At 38.0% G+C, this 22641-nt stretch overlaps 2 protein-coding genes across 4 annotated transcripts in view; one reads left to right on the top strand and one right to left on the bottom strand.

The window, feature by feature from the left end:
- The window catches only part of LOC138335703 (protein mono-ADP-ribosyltransferase PARP14-like), a 56468-nt gene extending 44861 nt beyond the window's left edge, over window positions 1-11607 (top strand). Inside the window, 7 exon segments of the mRNA XM_069284865.1 lie at window positions 228-314; window positions 603-801; window positions 1151-1230; window positions 1442-1570; window positions 2767-2837; window positions 6572-6749; window positions 8719-11607. Of these exon segments, the coding sequence (XP_069140966.1) occupies window positions 228-314; window positions 603-801; window positions 1151-1230; window positions 1442-1570; window positions 2767-2837; window positions 6572-6749; window positions 8719-8999 (1025 nt within the window). The 3' untranslated portion in view covers window positions 9000-11607.
- Window positions 11608-19214: 7607 nt separating this feature from the next.
- Window positions 19215-22641, bottom strand: part of LOC138334667 (protein mono-ADP-ribosyltransferase PARP14-like) — a 70966-nt gene continuing 67539 nt past the window's right edge. The window contains exons 16-17 of one of the 3 annotated variants that reach the window (XM_069283329.1): window positions 20576-20728; window positions 19215-19377 (exon numbers count right to left, since the gene is read on the bottom strand). The gene's annotated coding sequence lies outside the window, so the exon portion shown is untranslated. The remainder of the gene's footprint in view (window positions 19378-20575; window positions 20729-22641) is intronic. The other 2 variants (XM_069283328.1, XM_069283326.1) reach the window with 2 other exon arrangements.

The following is a 22641-nucleotide window of genomic DNA, read 5'->3' as shown; positions in this document are numbered from 1 at the left end:
CTACCTCGTACATCAGAGTCGACAGAACATCATGGGTGAGGCACTTGTTCTTCGGGTTGGAGAAGCATAGAATCGAGGATACGTCTGGCCATCCCGATCATGCGTTCCCAGACTCCTCCCATATGAGAAGAATGGGGGGAGTTTGAAGACCCATGTGGACTCCGGTCTGATAGAGGTGTTCCATGATAAACGCCAATCCCTCAACGTTTGAAAGCATCGAATTTCAGGTGGTCTGTTTGAACCGACGAAGTTTGGTTCCGCGGGCGTCGGAATGGAACTGCTGGCACCATATAACAACTCCGCTGAGTGGAGCGGTAAATCTGCGCAGTGCGTTGATGAAAGAACATCGAAAGCACATGTCCTCCCAAGATTTGCAATGTGGACTGCATCTTTTGTAGATAGGCAAGTAAATAAGCGCCTTGCCCAGCGCTTTTGAGTTAGCGGGCACCGCTCCTCTTGTGCCGTACTAGTTATCACATTGCCAGGGTCCTAAAGACAATCTACACCAACGTAGGTGAATGGCGTCAGATGTTGTATTATGGCGACTCCCCGGCAGGTCCGCCAACTACTGAGTACCCATGGTTCCTCTGAGCTTACGGCAGGTAACGCATACGCGGATGCACGAGGAGACCAGTCCCTTTCCTCCTACAATCCAATAACCGGAGGACCTAACGGCGCCCTCGGTAAGATGTCTGCCCTGATGTTGTACCTTTTGATGACAGTGGCGTACGATGAGAAGACCGACATGGCACCCTTTAGGGATGATGAGTGGATTGGGTTTCGACTAACGCGGTCGACTCGGTAATTTTGTTCAACCGGCCTCCAACGCGAAGGAGTCCATCTTCGTCAAGATACGGAGTCAAGGTGAGTATAGGGCTATCGCGAGGAAGAGAATTTCCTACTTGAAGGCGTTTGATCTCCTTGGAGAAGTGGTTTCTTTGGACATGGATAAGAATGAGTCGTTTTGCCTCTTCCTTAAAGTTCGATTCTTTGTGCTTAGAGCACTGGTGCCAGCCATTGCACGATTTGCGGGGTTGCTTGAATGATCTGGCAAGGTGAATGAGGTAGGAGAAACTTCTGAGAAGTGAATCCCATTCTGAGTATTTCTCGAAGAGAGAAGTAAGGTTAAACGGTTGATTGAGTGTTACAGAACCTTTAGCCACTTGTATCTCCAGTCGGACATCTTTATCAGGCTCGGGGTTGACGAGCGGGAATGTTCCCTTTTCATCGGTAGTAATCTCATCGGAGTTCTGGTGAAGAAATTTTGGGCCGTTCAACCAAAGGCTCTTTGACAGCTTGTAAGCCGGGATTGAACGAGTTCCATCGTCCGCTGGGTTGACATTCGTGTTGACATATGTCCACTGCTCCGGTTCAGTAGAGCTTCTTATCTTCTGGACGCGATTTTGCCACATACACATAAAATCTCCTTGTCGAATTACAGATGTAGCCAAGGACTATCTGGCTATCAGTGTACATCCTCACCTTGTCGAAGTCGATACCAAGGTTCGCAATAACGGTGTTCTTCAGTTGTGTGGCAAGTACCGCTGCGCACAGTTCGAGACGGGGAATCGTTTGTCCTCCAGATGGTGCAAGATTGGCCTTTCCAAGCAAGAAAGAAACTTCGATTTTTCCATCCTGAGTGAAGCTACGCATAAAGGCTGCGGCTGCGACAGCTTCTGACGACGCATCGGAGAATACATGTAGCTCCTTTGTCAACGTTCCCGTGACACCAGTTCCGTAGCATCGAGGAATGTTCAAGGCCTCAAGGTCCTTTAAGGAAGACCTCCATTGTAGCCATTCCTTCTCCAGGTTCGAAGGTAAAGGGTCGTCCCAGGAAATGGTGAGATCCATTATGTGCCTGAAGAACATCTTGCCTTTGATCGTGATAGGCGCCAGTAGACCGAGTGGGTCATAAAGACCTCCAATAGACGACAGAACTCCTCTTTTGGTAAATGGCTTCTCTTCGTCTGACACCTTGCATGTGAATGAATCCAAGGTGACGTTCCAGAAGATGCCCAGGCTACGTTGAAGTGGGGCATTATCAGTCAGAGAGCTAAGGTCCTTAAGGTTCTCAGCGAGGTCTTCAGATGGGAAAGACTTCATCAATTCGGGGCTGTTCGAAGAGATTTTGTGTAGACGTAAACGTCCTCCTTCCCATAAGGCTTTCTGGGTCCTCTTTAGGATATCAGTTGCAGATTTCGCATCTGGCAAAGACTAAAGACCGTCGTCAACGTAAAAGTTTTCGCGAACAAAGTCCGAGACATCTTCCCCGTGTTCTTTCTTTACGGAATCAGCCGCCTTGCGTAGACCGTAGGTTGCAATAGCTGGTGATGGGGTGTTTCCGAAAGTGTGGACTTTCATGCGGTACTCGACTATGTCCTCATCGAGGTCGTTATCCTTGTGCCACAAGAATCTGAGTAAGTCCCTGTCATCTTCTTTCACGTAGAAACAATGGAACATTTGCTGAATGTCGGCCATAAATGCAATGGGTTCCCTGCGGAATCTCATGAGGATAGCAAGAAGGCTGTTCGCAAGGTCGGGTCCTTTCAGAAGCGAGTCATTTAAGGAGACGCCTTGGTATTTGGCTGAAGAATCGAAGACAACCCGAAGAGAATCTGGTTTCTTGGCGTGGTATATGCCAAAGATTGGCAGGTACCATCTTTCTTTGGTAGGATTTGTGTTTGGCGCCAGTTCCGCGTGTCCCTTTTCCAGTATTTTGGCCATGAACTGTACGAAGTGATCTTTCTTTCTGGTGTTCTTTCTAAGGCTGGCGGTTAAGGACTTCGCTCTCTTCATGGCTTCGTTACGATTATTTGGAAGAGCTTGGTGCTGAGGTCGTAAGGGAAGTGGAGCCTCCCAGTGTCCATTTTCGTTCTTCGTCATTTCTTTGTCCATGATATTGAGGAATTGATGGTCCTCTATCGATAGTCCTCTTGAATCATCTTCAATAGTCCTCTCAAAAAGGCAGTTTTCTAACTGGGCTGTTTCCTTCGCTTTGAAGAAGTTGGAACATGGTTTGAAGACAGACGCACGACCGTTGACGAGTAATCTGGTTTTGTTGACGTTAATTACATTTGACCCATGCGTTTCTCCCCCACATGGTTGTCCGATAAGTATCCAACCCAGGCCTAACTTCTGTGCAAATGGGGTGTTCTTGGGGCCTAAGCGTTGATCCAGCACCCGGTGGGCATCGATCGTATCCCTGCCAATAAGAATTGAGATAGGCACATCATCGTGGAGGCATGGAATCTGGCTTGCTATGTCGAGTAAGTGGCTGTAGTGCTCGGCAATATCCGGGATAGGGATTTCTTCTTTGTTGTTGGGTATATCGTTACATTCGATGAGGGAGGGGAGATCCATTTTGGTGTGGCCGTCCACAGATTCGGCCACGTAGCCTCCAGCTCTTCTTCCGGACATTGTGAACGCTCCTGCGCATGACGATAGGGTATACTCGATCTCGGTTCCTTTCTCGCAGAAACAGTCAAAGAACTCTGAAGTGGCGAGAGTCTTATTGCTCTGGTCATCAACTATTGCATAGAAGTATTTGGAGTCTTCAGGTGACGTACGATGGTAAACCTTTATAGGCACTATTTTTGCGCAAGATCTTCCGGAGAATTCTTCACAGTTCACAGTGGTACAATTAGTATGGACTTCCGTAGGACTGGTAGGCTTGGCAGCTGTAGTGGATATGCTGGCAGACATGGCCTCTGTACAATGCAGGGCCGTACAGTGTCTCTTGCTCTGGCACTTCTGACAGGTTACTGATGACTCCGTGCAGTCCTTAGCAATATGTGAGTTAACAGCGCAACATCTGAAGCATATGCCTTTCGTCTTCATAAACTTCTTCCGCTCTTCTATGGGTTTCTTCTGAAAAGCTTTACAGTCGTTAAGGCTATGTGATGTATTGTGAAGAGGACAGAGTACTTCTGCCTTTTGACTGACCTCTGTCTTGTGAACCGTGATGGTTTTCGACTGGTAGGATGTTGGGGGGTTCTTTTTCTTCTCTGGAATAACTGTGGTCTTGTTTTCTGGCTTCATTGAATAATCAAAGCTCGGGTCATTAGCTCTGAAGGCTTGATCGCAAATATAGTCAACAAATGTGGAAAACGGGGGGTATAACACACCTTTCTGCTTCTTATACTTGCTGGCATGTGCTGTCCATTTGTTCTGTAAATAGGTGGGCAGTTTTGCGACGATGGGATTAACTCCAGCTGAAGAGTCATAAAATGCCATGAGGCTCCTATAACTATCCTGTTCCTTGATAGACTGGATCTCTCCCAGGAGGTCCGCTAGTTCGTACAGTCGCTTCGAGTCATTACTTGCTATTTTAGGCATAGCATCGAGTTTCTGCCTGAGGGATAGTTCAACGAGTTCAGGGGCTCCATAACGCTGTTCCAGTCTAGACCATATCTTGGTCAGTGCAAGGTTTGGGTTCGTAGCATTGGCTCTACGCAGGCTCTCTGCATGACGTCGTGAATCAGCTCCTAGGTATTTTTTACTAAGAGGTCGATTTCTTCATCGGCACTAAGGTTCATGTCCTCTGTTATATTTTTAAAGGAGGCCTTCCAGGTTAGGTAGGTTTCTGCTTTGTCATTAAAGCTGGATAGTCGGTGTAACAGAAGATCCTTTTTCATCAAAAACCTGCTGATATCTTTCAGAGTGTTATCTCCGAGCGGTGTCCCATCAACTGGATTACAGTACTCCTGGTACTTTGATGCAGGTGTATGAGGCTCTATAGGATCATTGGAGTTGGGTCCCTTGTCGTTCCTATATACACTACGCTGGTGGTTTTGTTGGGTTTCATTTGGGGTGTCATGATCAGCAAACATATCTGGGGGAGGGATATAACAAGGCGTAAACTCTGGGGCCTGAGGTCGTAGACTTGGTATAGAACGTTCATCGTGAGGAAAGTCATTCAACGAACTTACAGTGGGTACTAGCTTATTTCTGAGGTTTGGATTAGGACGAGGGGTCTGAACATAGTGAAGTGGTGTAGGATTTAACGGCATGTGGTTGTCGAGAAATTGTTCAACTTTATGGTGCGATGAAAGCTCTTCTGAAGGAACGTCAATGCTTGGTGAGGACTGGTTTTCCTGAAAATATTCATCCATTACTCTTAGCTCGGCGGCGGCCTCTGTGTATTCTCTTTCTGTTTTAATTATTTTGAGTTGGGCATGTTTCTCGGCTGCTTCTCTTTCTATTAGGGCCTCTTTCTCGGCGAACTCGAGTCTGACCTTTGCGGCTTCAGCTTTCACCTTTGTACGAAGGTATGTGGAGCTTACGTCTGATCGGTTTGATATCTGTGATCTATGTGATCTGTGTGTTCTTTGAGTGGATTTGTGCGATGAACTAGATGATTCTTTATCATTTCGTTGTAGGGGTGTTTCGGGGCATTTCTTTTGTAGGGGTTTGTCCAAATAGGGTTTCAATGACGATTTCTCTTGCAGGATTAACTCCTTTCTGGCTCTCATTGTTTCAAATATATACCTATAGGCACTAAGTTCGCGATAGCTTTCTTCTGTACGAGTTCTTTTCAGGAAGTGCATGAGCTCTGTGGAGAGGGTTTCATATTCTGTAAAACTTTCTTGGATTCTTTCAACAGAGGAAGTGGTGTCATTGAGAAGGGTGTCGAGGGTACTCCTCATTACCAGAAGGCGTGATATATATCTTTCGAACCTAGTTTTGTATAACTCCTTACCTTCAGTGGTAAGATTTCTGACTCTGGTTTCCGTATTTTCTGTCATCTTTCTGTTTTGTCCTGTTCTGCTGTCTGGGGATTCTGTAGGTCTTTACTGTGCAAACAACATTCTAGGTTTTCGTTTCTTTTCTTTTTATTGCTTGCAAACGCTACCTCTCCTTGAGGTAGAGTAAAGACTTCAACATACAACAAAATACAAATATAATGTACATGCAATTGTAAGCGCGATTAGCTACCACGTGGATGGAAGTTCTAACAGTATAATTCAAATTTGACTAGAATTCTTACAATATATGTTCAACAAGTTATAAGTCAGTTCGCAATGTCACAATCCTATTTATGAAATAGTTACCCTATAATGTCTCCAAAGACACCAGAAACAGATTTCTGTCAAACATGTGTTGTTGTTTTTTTCATAAGCCGGAAGTAGGTAGTAGTTCGTAAGAGCGGAACCGGAGGAACTAAAGAGTTCCGGAAAGTCTGACGGCACAGTCATATTTTGCTTCGGTTATGTAACAGAATTAGCCTCATTGAATTGTCCCTTTAATATGTTTGTCCTCTATTGGGATTGTTTTTCATTGCCAATAGGATAACATGCATATTGCATTGATGTCATCATTACATGGTGGGGATTCACTATTAAACAAATCGTGGGGTCAATTTTGTAATTTCAAATTTAAGAGTTTTTGGACTTTTTTCCTATTTTATCAACGGTTTAAATCTTTCGTCAATTTTCGGCCCGTTTTGATTCTATATGAAATCAGTCTTGCAATGAGACAGTATACATGTAGTATGTGTTTACACATCTTTGTTACACTCTGTATGATATATCAGATGATCGCTAAGGCTCATGGACTTCTTGTTTTTTCCTAGATTGAGAGGATTCAGAATAGAACTCTTTATCAACAATACGTGGCTAAGAAAAAACTGGTCGACATTCAAAATGGCACAACTCAACAAAACGAGAAAATGTTGTGGCATGGAACCGCTGCTGAGACTGTGGGTAGTATTAACGCCCACGGATTTAACCGCAGCTATTGTGGAAAGAATGGTAGGTTATAGTTTCTCCATTTGCAACTCATGTATACTATGTTTAGTCATTAATTCCTGTTTAAACTAGTGATATATTGCATGCTACTAAACATAACTAAGTTGACAAAACGTTGATAAAAAGGTATTTCTGTTGACTCGTAAATTATTCTGCGGTTTTTATTATTTGGTGAAATATACGAAAACATGTACATTTGAAGAAAAATGTCCTTAGGTTTCGGCACATATTTCTGTCACCAGATAACCAAGTCATTATGTTAAGGTTGTATTGTCTATCACTTTCGCTTCTTTTTATCATAGTGAAAACTCTTAAAAAGTGTTATACACATTTTTCTCCGTCTGTCCGAGGTTTAAACTTTTTCTTTTACCACTTTTTTATAAAGATGCAGCACTGGAAGTATTTTTAATTATAAAAGTAAAAAAATCTTTGTAACGTATACACGTTTAAAATAGCTCGGAAGTATCCGAACTGTTCCGATCTATTCCGATCTGTACCGGTATTGTCGATATTGAGCACGTGATACGGCTCAGGATGGTCCGATCTATACGGGTATCGCCGATGTCGGTCACGTATGTAATGCAACTCGGTTTTCCGATATTACCCGAAAGTTTGAAACATGACGTTGACTGTGGCGGTTCTTTCAAAACGTGTAATATTTCATGCGACATTTACCGCTATGTCAATAGTATATTGGTGTTTCCATGGATCAGAACCATCATATAAAAGCATACATATTCATACATTGTATGTTTTATAAGAGTTTGTGATGGTGAAATTTACCAGAAATACAACTTTAACCAGTGTCTACAGGAAGGGTATGTTTGACCGAATTCAACTATATAAAATCGTACACATCAAATCCTTTTTGACCTTGTCATGCAAATAATGGTTACAAATTATATCATGCGAATATGGCATACATTTTATATGAAGGAATTTCAATAATCAAAACTGATCATAATATATATACTTTTAGGAACACAGAATATGAAACGAAGACTAGTTTTGAGAACCAATGTTTAAACCACTGTATTTGGGACAAAACATGTAGATTTATCAGTTTCTTAAAAGCGGCATTATCATTATGCTTAGAGGACATTATATTGCATGGGTGCACTGGTATCTGTTGGAAATTAATGTTCCCCTATACAGGTATGCCATATTTGCGAAAATATTTGACAACCGCTTACGTCAAAATGGACATAAGGTCTATGGTTTTGTAAAATCGAATCCGTTCATACAAACGTTCCTTATACCTGCTATAGACACTAGTAAATAATTAATTTTCTCTGTTTCTGGCTTTCTATTTGCCTTTTCATTTTTTTTCATTCCACGATGAAAAAAAATATTCGAGAATGGCGCGGAAACCCGACGTTATCGCAACGTTACAATAGAAACATTGACGTTGCGTATCGATTTGGAAAAAAATAATCCCTTAGAAAAATCAATGGAATCGTACGTGAAAACGAATTTCATTTTATAAAGTAGCCTGGAAAATTAATTATAAGTTACGCGGATTCACACAGTTCACACACAATTCACACACACTGTATTACCTATTGTTAGCCCTAATGTATAATACTTTTATCATCTTAGTTGTGTTCAAGTTCACCTAAGAAATGATATATACATGTATGCATACACAGTATTACTAAGTTTAAGAGGGGCTTAAACCTTAAGGTTAAATTGATATATATCTCGTAGAAGACCAGAACAAACTTGATTTTGTGATCTTCTAGTAGATTTGCTTGCTGATATATTGAAGCGCTTCCAGAAACAGAAGTGCAGCACATCGAGTGGTCAGAAGTTATATAATCGAAGTAGAATTTATGGTTTCAGAGTTAAAGACTTTAGGTTAACAAAGAGGGTATGGATAGCCTTTTATTGAATTAATATTGAATAGTAAATAAATTATCAAGCCAATTGAATACTTCTCTACTGACTGATATATTTTAAATTGTTCTTACAGCTACTGCATTCGGAGACGGAGTTTACTTTGCTGTCAATGCCAGTTATTCTGCATCCAATACCTATTCCAGACCAGATCCGAGTGGACACAAAAGGATGTACCTCTGTAAAGTTATAACAGGAGAGTTCACCCAGGGATCTCGTGGGATGAGAGTTGCCCCTCCAAAGGGTACGGGCCATCTGTTGTTCGATTCTGTAGTGGACACGCCTGCTAACCCAGGGATGTACATCATATTCAATGACACTCAAGCTTATCCAGAGTATTTGATAACTTTTCAGTAACCATGTTCTTTGATTATCCACTGCATCAGTGCTACCAATAATTTGTGTAATGATGTTACCCAAACATTAATTTCCAGTCAGTCTAAATGGCAAGATAGCATCAAAGCTGCTACTTGAAAACACACAATATAAATTTGTTATATTGTCCCACTGGTGCAGTACGGTGTCCTTGCTTTGAAAATCGCTTGGGGGATAAATTAATTAAAATGGCACCACATATGGGTGTTTTATGATTAAGCGCCAACAAAACTGTCAAGACAGCTACTGTTGGCTATATTGATGACCTACTGCAATGTCCTTTCAAGTTCTTATACCTGTTAAACAGATGATTGAATAATTTTCATTGGTTAACATTTTAAAATAGTCCGATTTATATATATATTATTACATTTCATTTACATTTTATGTATTTCTGAATATCGTAGTTTTCCTTTATGACAGATTTTAATAATGTCATTGATATGTTTTGTTATAGACAGTGAGACATCTAGAACTGTAAATGTACTATTTCGAAATGAATAAGTTGAGGTTATCAGTTTTGTAATAAATGTTTTTATTGTTGGATAAACAAAAAGTTTGTTTGTTAAAAGCAAAAGGAATAAATAAAGAGTCTAGCAATAATTCAAAATATTAAAAAAAAATACTTCTCTGCATTCCCAAAATTTTCGTCTAATTGAAAGCAATGAGGATTTTCAGTTAAGCCAATTTTAAATAAATATGAATTTGTTGTAAGGATATGTTGATTTATTCTGTATTGTAACCATTGAAGTTTTGAGCTTGAAGTGACTCGGAAAGTGGTCAAATATACGTGTTTTCATGTCTCATCATTAATTTCAAAGAAATTGTTCCATATTCCTTTACCCGAAGACCTGGGGTTATTCTTACAAAGTTTTCAGTAGAACTCTCGACCCTTTTTATGTTGAAAACACATTTCTAAATTATTGGGTATAAATGGACATGACAGATTAATACTATCAATCTGTTTTTGTGCTAAGTATTTTCTGAAAGATTTTATAATTCAACATTTTTTTTTTTTTTTTGTATATTCAAATTCTCCATAAGTAGATCTAGAGTTCTGAAATTTGGTCAGTAGAATGCTGGGATAAAAGTCTACCAAGTTTATTCAAATAATAAATACCTTGACCTTTATTCAAGGTCACAAGGGTCAAAAAAGTTAAATTCTGTAAACAGGTTCTCGTTAGGAACCAAGAGGCCTGTTGACCGGATAGTACTTGTGTCATAAACTCAATGATTACCAGATATCAGGTTGGCGATTCGGGCACATTGGGTCCATTTTTTTAATTTTTTTTTGTAGTAGCATTATGTGTAAGTTGTAAATGAAAATACCGATAATGTTAGTGGTTTTATTTTCCATTCTAAATCAAAATTTATTTCAAATATATTATTTAAGATGCTGCACCACTGACAGTGTATAAACAATATGTATCATTTGGAAAATAAGTGATGTTTAATCGTTATATATATTTTTGACTAATATGAATCAATATGGATCATACGCACTATATATGTTTTTAATCAAAAGGTTTATGTGAATTTCCTGTTGAAATTGTACTCCGTTGATAATTATAACTATGGCTAATTAATACAAACATACAGATACATGTAGAATATTTTGTTTTGCTTTTGTTGACTGCGCAATCAGTACCTCATTCCATTTTGACCATAGTGCCATGGATTGTCTCGGGATGCAAGTAATTATTTTAAATATTTAATTTTGAAATGAAATATAAAGCTCAAACTTCTCATTGATGGCGTTAGTGTTAATAAATAAAAAAATTCCGATTGGCGGTGAAACATCATTGAAAATCTTTTTCAATTGTTTGAACTTTGCAAATATACGCAACTTCTTCTCACTTTGATTGGTAATTTTGTTTGGAAAAGAAGGAGAAAGTTTTATACTAAATTGTAAAATGGTATAATAAATAATGCATTAATAGTGTTTCCTTACTGATGTAGCATAAATGTTTATTTCAGTAAAAAGCAAACAACCATTCATTTTTGGTGTTCCTGTTATTTTACCTTTATATTAAGAAAATACTACTTTATTTGTTAAACGTGCAGGTATGGTGCACATGTGACTATCATAGATAAACAAAAGTGATACCTTATTCTTCAAATAGTATACAGTAAAACTAATCTATACAGTAAGAACCAGCAATTCAAAGGTGCCGTCCTATATTTCATACAGGTAGCTATATATAGGTTGTGCACACATGGACCTAATGCATATGACGTTCTGTTCCAGAACACGTCTTATTGATCATCACATAGCAATAGCTAGTAGTGGCGATTAAGGACACTTAGTTTTTAAAATTTCAAAAGTGTTTGTTTTGTGTTGTTGTTGGTTTTTTTTGTAGTTCCTTTCCTGTACATTTCATATAGTATTTTGCTATCCTGTTAGGGTTAGTATATAAGGGCTTTTTACTTAATGCACATTACCCAAATTAAAGGCATGGCATAGTTTTGTTGTGAACGGTATTGTGAACTTAATTTCATTGCTTTATTACATTACTTGCTATGAATGCTATCAATATTTGAAGTTGTTTTTGATATTATTACCTGAATTAATAAAGAGAAATAATTTGAAGTCGTGTTTTTTGTTTGATTGCCAACATTCGATTTCAAACTGAAACGATTTTAATGTTTAAATAGTCAATGTAAAATGATAAGCTTTTATTTTGCCATTGTTTGTCATTTATACAGGTAAATTTTGTTCTATGATGTACAACTATATAGCTTTAACATATTTTGACAAAAGCCACATTTCGTTGTCATTAGGATGGTTTATATTATGAACATACGGCTACCGATATTTAAACTAATGCATTTTATTAAAAGAATAATCAAAATATTTGAGAGCGGTTGCCGCCCTTTGACCGTTGTTAGTATTTCACAAAGCAGTAGCATAGCATAGAGTAATAATATAAAACTATTAGGCCATGGGCTAGGAGGGTCCCACATGCATCCCCCCCCCAAACCTCCGAACCAATATTTTTCTGAACCCTTATGACCCACTGATCACAAATCCAAATGTTAACATTGCATAAGTTGGGATGAACTTCCGGTTATGACGTCATCAAGATGGCCGCCATCTCGAAATTCACTAAAAATTGAAAAATAGTCATAACATAAACATTTTTCAACCGAAGTAGACAAATGAGGTATCAAAATGACCACAATAGACAAACAAATACATATCAGGACCAAAAAATCCAAAATATGTAGTGATTTCTACGCAGGAAATGAAAAAATCGGATTTAAAGCTCAAAAATGTTGATTTTTTCAGCAAATTTTTCATATTTTGTTTGACGCAGCAAAAATGTTTCCCAACCGCAATCTATTATTTCCTGTAAGTTTTTTTGACCACTTGTCAATCAGTTTAAGCAACAAAAACAACCAAAACCAATGTTAACATCGTATAAGTTCCGGTTATGACATCATCAAGATGGCCACCATCTCGAATTTCACTGAAAAATGAAAAATAGTCATAACATTGACATTTTTCAACCGAAGTAGACAAATGAGGTATCAAAATGACCACAATAGAACAACAAATACATGTCAGGACCAAATAATCCTATATCGCAGGAAATGAAAAAAATATATTTTAAGCTCAAAAATGGTAATTTTTCAGCATTTTTTTCATATTTGGCTTGATGCAGCAAAATTGTTTCCCAATAACAAATTATTATATTCACAATCAGTTATTTGACCTCTTATCAATCTGTTAAAACAACAACAAGAACAAAAATATATAGAAATGCAAAAGAGAATTGTTTATACCATCATTTGGTTTACAAAACATCACCGGATGCGGCATATGATTGTTATTTTTTCCAAACCGCTAACACTACAGTTTCCTGATGTTTTGGAATTTCCTGAATATAACATTGGCTATTGACGATTTACATATTAACAAATTTGAATTTAAAGTTGGCTGAATATCTAAATGGGACTTCAAAATAATCAATTTTCATGTTCGAAATTTTGTAGACTAGTAGCCTCTCAAACTGAATTATTACAGCAAAACGCTAACTAAAAGCTATAGGGTATCAAATTAAAGTTCCGTAAATACCATTACACTTTTTCGAAACAGATTGTGTCTTTTAGAATGAGCACATTCATTACTTATTTCCTGTGTATAACGCAAGGAAATATAAGATGGCTACTACAGTGTCACATATTTCTTTCACTAGTTCTTAATGCTAATCATTTTCGTTGTGCGTGCTTTCTCGCCAGAGTGTCGTCTTCGACCTCGGTGACCTGATGTGACATTACATTACCGGGTTACCATCATGGTTCTAACTTGTCAACTGTCCATGGTCAGAGTTAAGTCAGAAACATCGGCTTCAGGGATGTGGGAGCTCTTCCTGTTTCCAACCTAGTTTCACCTAGATTCACATATTGTATATGATGTTCAAGACTTCCCCGGCATGATGGAAAAGACACCAGACAAACATTCTGCGGAGGGTTGAGTTGGTTCTTCTTAATTCGTATGAAGAACAATTCCTCATTCTTGTGAACCTCAGTGACCATTGGTGGCACAGGAGGATTCTTTTGAGGTCATAAATGAGGTCTGCAGTGACGTTTCACTCTTTGCCAAGTCTGGAAAGCACTTTAGAGAACTTTCTACTGGAGAGTCTTCAATGGTCTCTTTGCGCATACACAAGATGTAACACAACCAGCACCTTCAAGGGAGTGGGGAAAGTCAGACCAATGAAAAACATTTAACATTTATGCCCTCATTAATGACCTCGATGATATCACCTGTGCCATTTATGGTTGCACGAGGGTCCACAAGATTGATGAATAGTACTTCATACGAATTATGGAGTTATGTGCTAAGGAGAACCAATTCCACCATTGGAAAATTTGCATCTGGTGTAATTTCCATTATGCCGGAGAAGTCAGAAACAGCATATACGTACGATATGTTAGAATCTGAAAGAGATCCCACATCCCTGAACCTGTTGTTCCTGATATAGAACTCTGATCATGGATGGGTCATAAAAGACTAGAACAACACTGGTAATGCAGTGTCACATGAGCTCATCGACATCGACGACGTCGATCTGGCTTTCGACGAATTGGATACTGATATCTCGAGTACTCTGATTCGGACTGCATGTACCAGCTACCAGATATGCCGAGTCTCTTCAGTGGATAGGTCAGTGAGGCGAGAAAGCACGCACAATGATAATGGTTATCATTGAGAACCAGTGAAAGACATATTAGTTAGTGACATTGTAGTAACCATCTGACATTTTGCTTATGCTATGCATAGGAAACAAACGCTTTGGGAACTGTTAATGATATTAACGGAAACGTAGGCTTAGCTTAGGTTACATTTGTTACGTTATCAGTAGGTGTTGTGTTATTTTTGAGACGCTGCTAATCTACAAAATTGAGGGTATAACAATAATTCTTTTTTTGCATTTCTATATATTTTTGTTGATTGATAGGAGTTCAAATAACTGATTGCGAGTAATAATTTGTTGTTGGGAAACATTTCTGCTGCGTCAAGCCAAGTATGAAAAATTTGCTGAAAAATCACCATTTTTGAGCTTAAAAGCTTATTTATTTATTTCTTCCGTACAAATCACTACACATATTTGATTATTTTTTCCTGATATGTATTTGTCGTTCTATTGTGGTCATTTTGATACCACATTTGTCTACTTTAGTTGAAAAATATCAGTGTTATGACTATTCTTCATTTTTTAGTGAAATTCGAGATGGTGGTCATCTTGATGACGTCATAACCGGAACCTATACAATGTTAACATTGGTTTTTGTTGTTGTTATTGTTTAAACAGATTGATAAGTGGTCAAAAAACTTATTAGAAATAATAGATTGCTGTTGGGAAACAATTTTTGCTGCGTCAAACAAAATATGAAAAATTTGCTGAAAAATCACCATTTTGAGCTTTAAATCCGATTTTTTCATTTCCTGTGTAGAAATCACTACATATATTGGATTTTTTTGGTCCGGATATGTATTTGTTGTTCTATTGTGGTCATTTATAACTCATTTGTCTACTTCGGTTGAAAAATGTTAATGTTATGACTATTTTTCAATTTTTAGTGAATTTCGAGATGGCGGCCATCTTGATGACGTCATAACCGGAAGTTCATCCCAACTTATGCAATGTTAACATTTGGATTTGTGATCAGTGGGTCATAAGGTTCAGAAAAATATTGGTTCGGAGGTTTGGGGGGGGTGCATGTGGGACCCTCCTAGCCCATGGCCTATATGTTTAAAAAAAATCGTATAATGTGACACTTATGGTCACCTTCTGAACAGTGTAATTAAAATAAATTAGATATTAATATTACTTACGCGTGACGGTGTAACGTTGAAAATGGACCCCCCGTTGAAAACTGACCTCGGGTCATTTTTCAACGTTGAAAAATGACCCCAAAAACCGTTGAAAACTGAACAGTAGGCGCACTTTTCACACCGACCCGTTGAAAATGGACCTCGTTGAAAGGTGACCCCATAAGAACTCATTTTTTATTATGTAACCCAACTTTCTCGATGACTGGCTCAGTCGACTACCTATCTATCTTGCTTTGGAAAAAAATGAATGCCAAGATTAATTTTTTGTACATTTTTATCGATTTTTTTTACGATATTATGAAGAAAATAAGTGTAGAAATTAGCAAGACGTTGTCGGACAAATGCATTAGTTTGGTATGGTTTATTTTTGCATTATGTCCTATTAACACCACACCACACCACACCACACACAACAACACAACACACAACAACACCACAACACACAACAACAACACCACAACCCAAAACCACAACACACAACCGACAACAACCCCATAACAACACCACAACACACAACACACACAACAACAACACCACAACCCACAACAACACCGAAAAACACAACACACCACAAAACACAACAACACCACACAACACACAACGACACCACAACAACACCACACAACACCACAACACACAACAACACAACACAACAACAACAACACACAACAACACACACACAACAACAACAACACACAACAACACCACAACAACAACACACAACAACAACACCACAAAACACACAACAACAACACCACAACACACAACAACACCACAACACACACAACAACACCACAACAACACCACAACACACAGAAACACCACAACACCACAACACACAACAACACCACAACAACACCACAACACACCACAACACACAACAACATCACAACACACAAACAACACCACAACAACAACACAACACACAACAACACCACAACAACACAACAACAACACCACAAACACACAACAACAACTACACCACCACACATAACAAAACCATAACCCACAACAACACCGAAAAACACAACACAACACCACACAACACACAACGACACCACAACAACACCACAACACAACAACACTACAACACAACAACAACACCACAACACACAACAAACAACAACACCATAACACACAACAACACAACACACAACAACAACACCACAACACACAACAAAAACACCACAGCACACAACAACACCACAACACACAACAACAACACCACAACACACAACAACACCACAACAACACACAACAACACCACTACAACACAAAACAACACACACAACACACAACAATACCACAACACACAACAACATCATACGACAACAAAACACATCAACACAATACATCAACACACAACACAAAATCATACAACACAACGACATAACACACAACAACAACATAAAACATCACACACAAAAAACATAATACAACAACACAACAACACCCAAAACACAAAACAATACAACACACAACGCAATACATAAGGACACAACAACACCATACGGCAACACAACACATCTACATACAACATCAAAGAGCAACTCCACACAACAGCATAACACAACAACCAATAGCACAACAACAACACAATAGCACAACTCAACATCACACAGCATAATAAAACATCACACAACACCATACAACAACACAACCACACAACACAACAACGCAACGACAAAACAACACCATACAACCTCACAACATCGCACAATACAACCACACACCAACAACACACCAAAAGCACACAACAACAAACAAAACACAGCCACACTACACTACAACAACACACAACACAACAGCACCACAAAACCCAACAGCACCACAAAACCCAACAACACACACAAAACATCAACACAAACAACAACAACCAAACAAAACAACACTACAATAAATCAAATGAAATATTTGTAACGATGATAACAATACAAAATTTCTATTCAAAACGAGGTGATTAATAACGTTATTTAAATACCAGCATAGATGGGGCGCTTTTATTGGGAATGGCGATAACAGTATTCAAAAATGTTTGTGCAACAGCTATATATATGTGTAATTACTAAGGTCATTTTTCAACAGACGATCCGTTGAGAATTTGCCAAGGTCATTTTTCAACGGTCATTTTTTAACAGACCTGCCGTTGAGAATTGATCCTGGACGCTGTCAATTTTCAACGGCACGTTCAATTTTCAACGGCATTCGGGGTCCGTTTTCAACGTTGAAAAATGACCCGAGGTCAATTTTCAACGGAGGTCCATTTTCAACGTTACACCTGACAGGAAATCCGTTGCGACATCACTCGTTTCATAAATCTTGTATAGAACGAACACTCAGATTCTATGTTTAAATTAATTTTCTCAATAACAAAAGGACAAGAGCACGAATTGATATTTAGTCACACAATGATGTGATGAATGGCTACCAAACTCATTCAAACGTATGTCTTGGCCTACCTACCTCCACAGCTAATATAAGAGGCACAGAGAACTGATATTTGTCACGTAACATCTTAAAGCGCTTTCTTAAAATATACTAAGTGATATCAAAACATTTAACCCCGCAATAAACAAGACATTCTGTTAAACGAATTATTTTGCATATGTATGTCATCTATAAGGGCTACCTTTATCTTATACTCAACATAACGGTGGAGCGAATCGGGGCTATTTGACATAGATTTTGATGCCACGCATTCAAACAACACGTGCATGGTTTCAACATGCACATCTACATTTCCAAACAATTTGTTGATATGGATTGAATGACCTTGACCTTCATTTCTGCTATAAGTTGTATTGTATTTATAGTCAGATGACTGTTCTAAAGTAGTTTCCTACAACTGTTTTTCAGGTATATTTGTTTATGTGGACATCTTTTCAATATTTATGGACACAGATATATGCCTTGATACATCTTACACTCTATAAGAGCATTTCTTAATTCAGCAAAAGTTTGATACATCAATATGGGACATTTCTTTTATGTACCGCTAGTTCCTATCATTTTCAACACAATTTTTTTACAGCTGAAAATTTGAAAAACCAGCGCCCAGCTTTGATGCGAGAGCTGAAGCTAAAACATTTACCAGTATGACTATATAGCCATGCCTGATTCAAACACAGTCTTGACATTATGATCTGTCATTATCAGCAAGCAGTCAGAAAGTGGGTTTCCAGAATCCATGAACTAGAAGTAATTTTTGATCAAAACTTTTGACACTTTTCATGATCGACCCTTTGTGGTCATTTTCTACCATTATTTCTCCTCAAAACAAGAGGCCCAGAGGGCCTGTATCGCTCACCTGGTTTGTAATGCCAAGTAATGTTCTGAATATAAGTTCATTGTTTCTTTTCTGAAGGAATTTGGATATTTACTTCTAATTCCCCTATTTGGCCCCACTCTTTCTGCTCCAGGGGGTCAAAGCCAAAATTTATACGAATTCCAAGGAATTCCCCAAGGATGTTTTTGGCCAAATTTGGTTACAATCCATGCAGAACTCTAGAACAAGTAGCAATTTTTAGGATTTACCTCTATTTCCCTTATTGGGCCCCACCCTTCCTGCCCCCAGCGGGTCTGAGGCAAAATTTATACGAATTCTGTTAACCCCAAGGATGTTTTGGCCAAATTTGATTACAATCCATGCAGAACTCTAGAACTAGTAGCAATTTTTAGGATTTACCTCTATTTCCCTTATTGGGCCCGCCCCTCCTGCCCCTGGGGGTTCAGAGCCAAAATTCATACAAGTTCCGATCCCCTTCCCCCAAGGATGTTTCTGGCCAAATTTGGTTAAAATCCATTCAGAACTCTATGACTAGTAGCGATTTAAAGGAAATGTTGACAGACGGACGACAGACGGACGGACGGACGACGGACGCCGCGCCATGACATAAGCTCACCAGCCCTTCGGGCCAGGTGAGCTAATAAATACTGTACCTCAATACTTACACATACTGTTAACTTGGACCTCCAAATCTTTCCCTCCTCTGTGTTTGATGACCTTTGATACATTACCTGAATTATCAGAAATCAAAATGGATAAAATAAAAAGATATTTGAATTTAGTAACTGAACACTATTTATAGGCGTAATTTCACAAGTGAGTTATTTTAACTGAAGCGTCGTCGCCGGGAAAGGCTTGTGAGAGGTTTTTGTTGTGATGGCGACGTCAGACATGTAATATAAGGGCCGAAACGATAACAAAATCTTCTGAGCTGCTGGCTGCTTCGTTTATTTTCATTTTTCTCCACATAAGTAACATAATAATCGAAACCCGGAGAAACAATTCCGGAAAATGGAGATTGTAAAATTAGAACCAAACCTATAACATTTTTATATTCCGGATTAATTTATATTTTCTTTGACATGTACAAATACACGTATACAACAGAAGTCTACAAATTCTAGAGACCACTGAGATAACAACTGTATCGTACAGTTGTGTGACCTCACAACATTACAAAATGTCTGTGCGGTGTACCTGGTACGCACAATGTGCAGTGTGGGCGGTATGTAACATCCGCACAGGATGTGTGATACAAACAGTTTCTGTGCAATAACGATTGTCAGCTAAAATAATGATTTCATGATAATTAATCAAGCCAACAATCAAAAAAGTGTTGTGTGCTATACGGGTCACACAAATATGCGGTCTGTACTGCACAACTCACAGCTAGGCACATATAATGTGTGGACAATGTTCTCAGATGTCTGTGTGGTGCGCATGCTGTTTTTGGTTATGTTGTGTGGTCATAAAACTGTTGAATTATGAATATGAAAATTAACCTACATGTAAGTGAATATGTCCTGTAACTCTATAAATTTAAAGCATACAGCATATAAACCAAATTGAAGGTTGTGGTGTATATATATATTGACTTTGGACACTTGCCTACAAAAACACCCTGGAAACTTTAAAATTTGAGGACAACAACATAATGCTGCAGATATCAGAGCTGTAATGACATCATAATCTATATTTGCTCATGGTTTCCCATAATTACCAGTTTGCCAAAATTTTATAGAATTGGATAACTGAAATACATACTTATGAAGAACATGGACAAGAACTACATCCTAGGCTACATTATATTCACAACAATTATGTTTAGAATATGATGTAGGTTGTTAACTATTATTGATTAATATGGTTTAGTATTACATGTGTTAGAATTATGGTGTATCAAAATCCAAATGCTGGAAATGAGTTTACCTTTCGAGAGGTCAAAATCACAGTTGGTGCCATTCACTATAGCATCAGCTTCTGTTTGTGTTATGTCTCCCTGTGAGATTTTCAGTGTTATTGAGCCCACGTCTACCACCACTTCATCATAGCCACCGTCACCTCCTGAGGGCTGAGCAGCATCTAGAGATAAAATAACTTAATATATACAAAAACTCACATGTCAAAGGGTCCATTAATCTACAGCTGTCCTCTAGATCCAAGTACTGTTACAGTAATTATGTAGTTCTTATTAGAACATTAGGATCCAGCTCTATAAGTAATGGTTTTGCATCAATATATATATATATATATATATGTAAGTAAAAAAAACCAATAACGACGGACTAGTGAGCGCTTTTGCCCCATTCAAGGGAGCTCTTCGGGATCTGGGACAAAATCCTGGTAAGATCCAAGCGTGAAATATACAAGTAGATCCTATCATTTACAATATTGATCATAAATATCTTATATAATTTTGCTTTTTCAATGAAGAAAAATAATTAAGATTTTGAATGCAGTTCTTTTTCAAACAAAGAATGAATACTTTTCATCAAATAAAACTTGAGATGTGTTACAACAGCTAGACAATTGACTAAAAGATTCTTATCAATCTTCAAATGTTATTGAATTTTGAATTGCACTATAAAGCTTTGTTCTTTTCATAATTATGCAAATTTATAATGCTGCACACAAACAAAATACTATTAAAATTCAGTTAAAATTAATACTAATAATTGCCACCATTACCTAATTGCAAATTATTTATCAATAAATGACTTTGCACTTTCATCACTCAGAGAAAGATCATGCTTCAAGGTTACTGGTCATTTCTAATAAAAAAACATTACTGTAAATGCAATCTATGTATTTTGTTTCTTTTAAGCATATATAATGACTTTGGTAACATTATGAAACTTACCAAAAATGCTGATATCCTAAAATGCACAAATAAATGCACAAAACTTTGACTATCCAATCTAGCAGCTAGCCTACATCTTAATTTTGAACTGCCCAAACACAAATGTGTTCCAAAAAAGGGGAGTAACTCTTCTGTAACCAGCCGGAATCCCAGTCCGGGATCCTAGTTTACCTGGTTTATCCTGCTGGGATCCCTCAACTGGGATCCCGGTTAGATTGTCAAATCCAGGCGGGATCCCAACATCCCCGTTAAATTTTCTCTTGGGGCAGTAATGTGTGTTATTGGCCAAAAGTTATTGGCCATATATAGTATGAAATTATGACCCTCTATGGAGGGATACATCTAGAATTGTCTCCTGGAAAGATTTATTTTGTCAAGAGCGTTCAAGCCTGAGGGAAAATAACACTTTCCAGTGAGACAACTCTAGATGTATCCCGACATATCGGGACATAATCATTTTATTATACAGAACAAATTAAAATAAATTCATAAATTTGTTATATTTAACATCAACAAACCATCTATAGTAAATATCTAGCAAATAGTAAATGAACTCATAAAGATATTTCCAAATAACATTGTTAAATCCGTTGGACTGCATTCAATGATATCTCAAAGTCATGCCCTGACTCCATGATATAATCAATTAATGATTGTATAACATTTTTTAGATTTTGTTGTTGTTGTTTGTAGCAACTTCGTCATAACATTAGAGGCCGAAGAGGCCTTGACAGTAATTTGAGTGCTGATACAAAAAGAGCATTGCAAAGTTGGTTCAAATCTGTAAAAGTATTTAAGAATTAGAATAAACTTTAAAGTTGAACCGTCGTATTAAAATTTTTATTTATTGTTTTTCATTTTGATAGTTAGTGTATTATGTTACCAAACCTTTTGCTTAAAATTCCAATTTGCTTTGCAAAGTTAAACAACAAAACCAAACTAGAAGTCAGTCAGTGATTTCATAAATTTCACTTATTAATCTATGAAGATTTCAGAAGAAGATTTTTGCCCCATTTTGGCCCCACCCCTCAGGGTCCTGGGGGTCGGCCAGGACCAATAAGGATATAATGTTAAAATGCTATCTCAGGCTAAAAATTCTATCTCAGTTTGACTAATTTCCTATGAAAAATAAGCA

The sequence above is a fragment of the Argopecten irradians genome, chromosome 11 (assembly GCF_041381155.1).
Source record: "Argopecten irradians isolate NY chromosome 11, Ai_NY, whole genome shotgun sequence".
In the NCBI taxonomy this organism is placed as follows: Eukaryota; Metazoa; Mollusca; class Bivalvia; order Pectinida; family Pectinidae; genus Argopecten; species Argopecten irradians.
The sequence above is the reverse complement of the archived record's forward strand: the minus strand, read 5'-3'. Positions and strand labels throughout refer to the sequence as shown.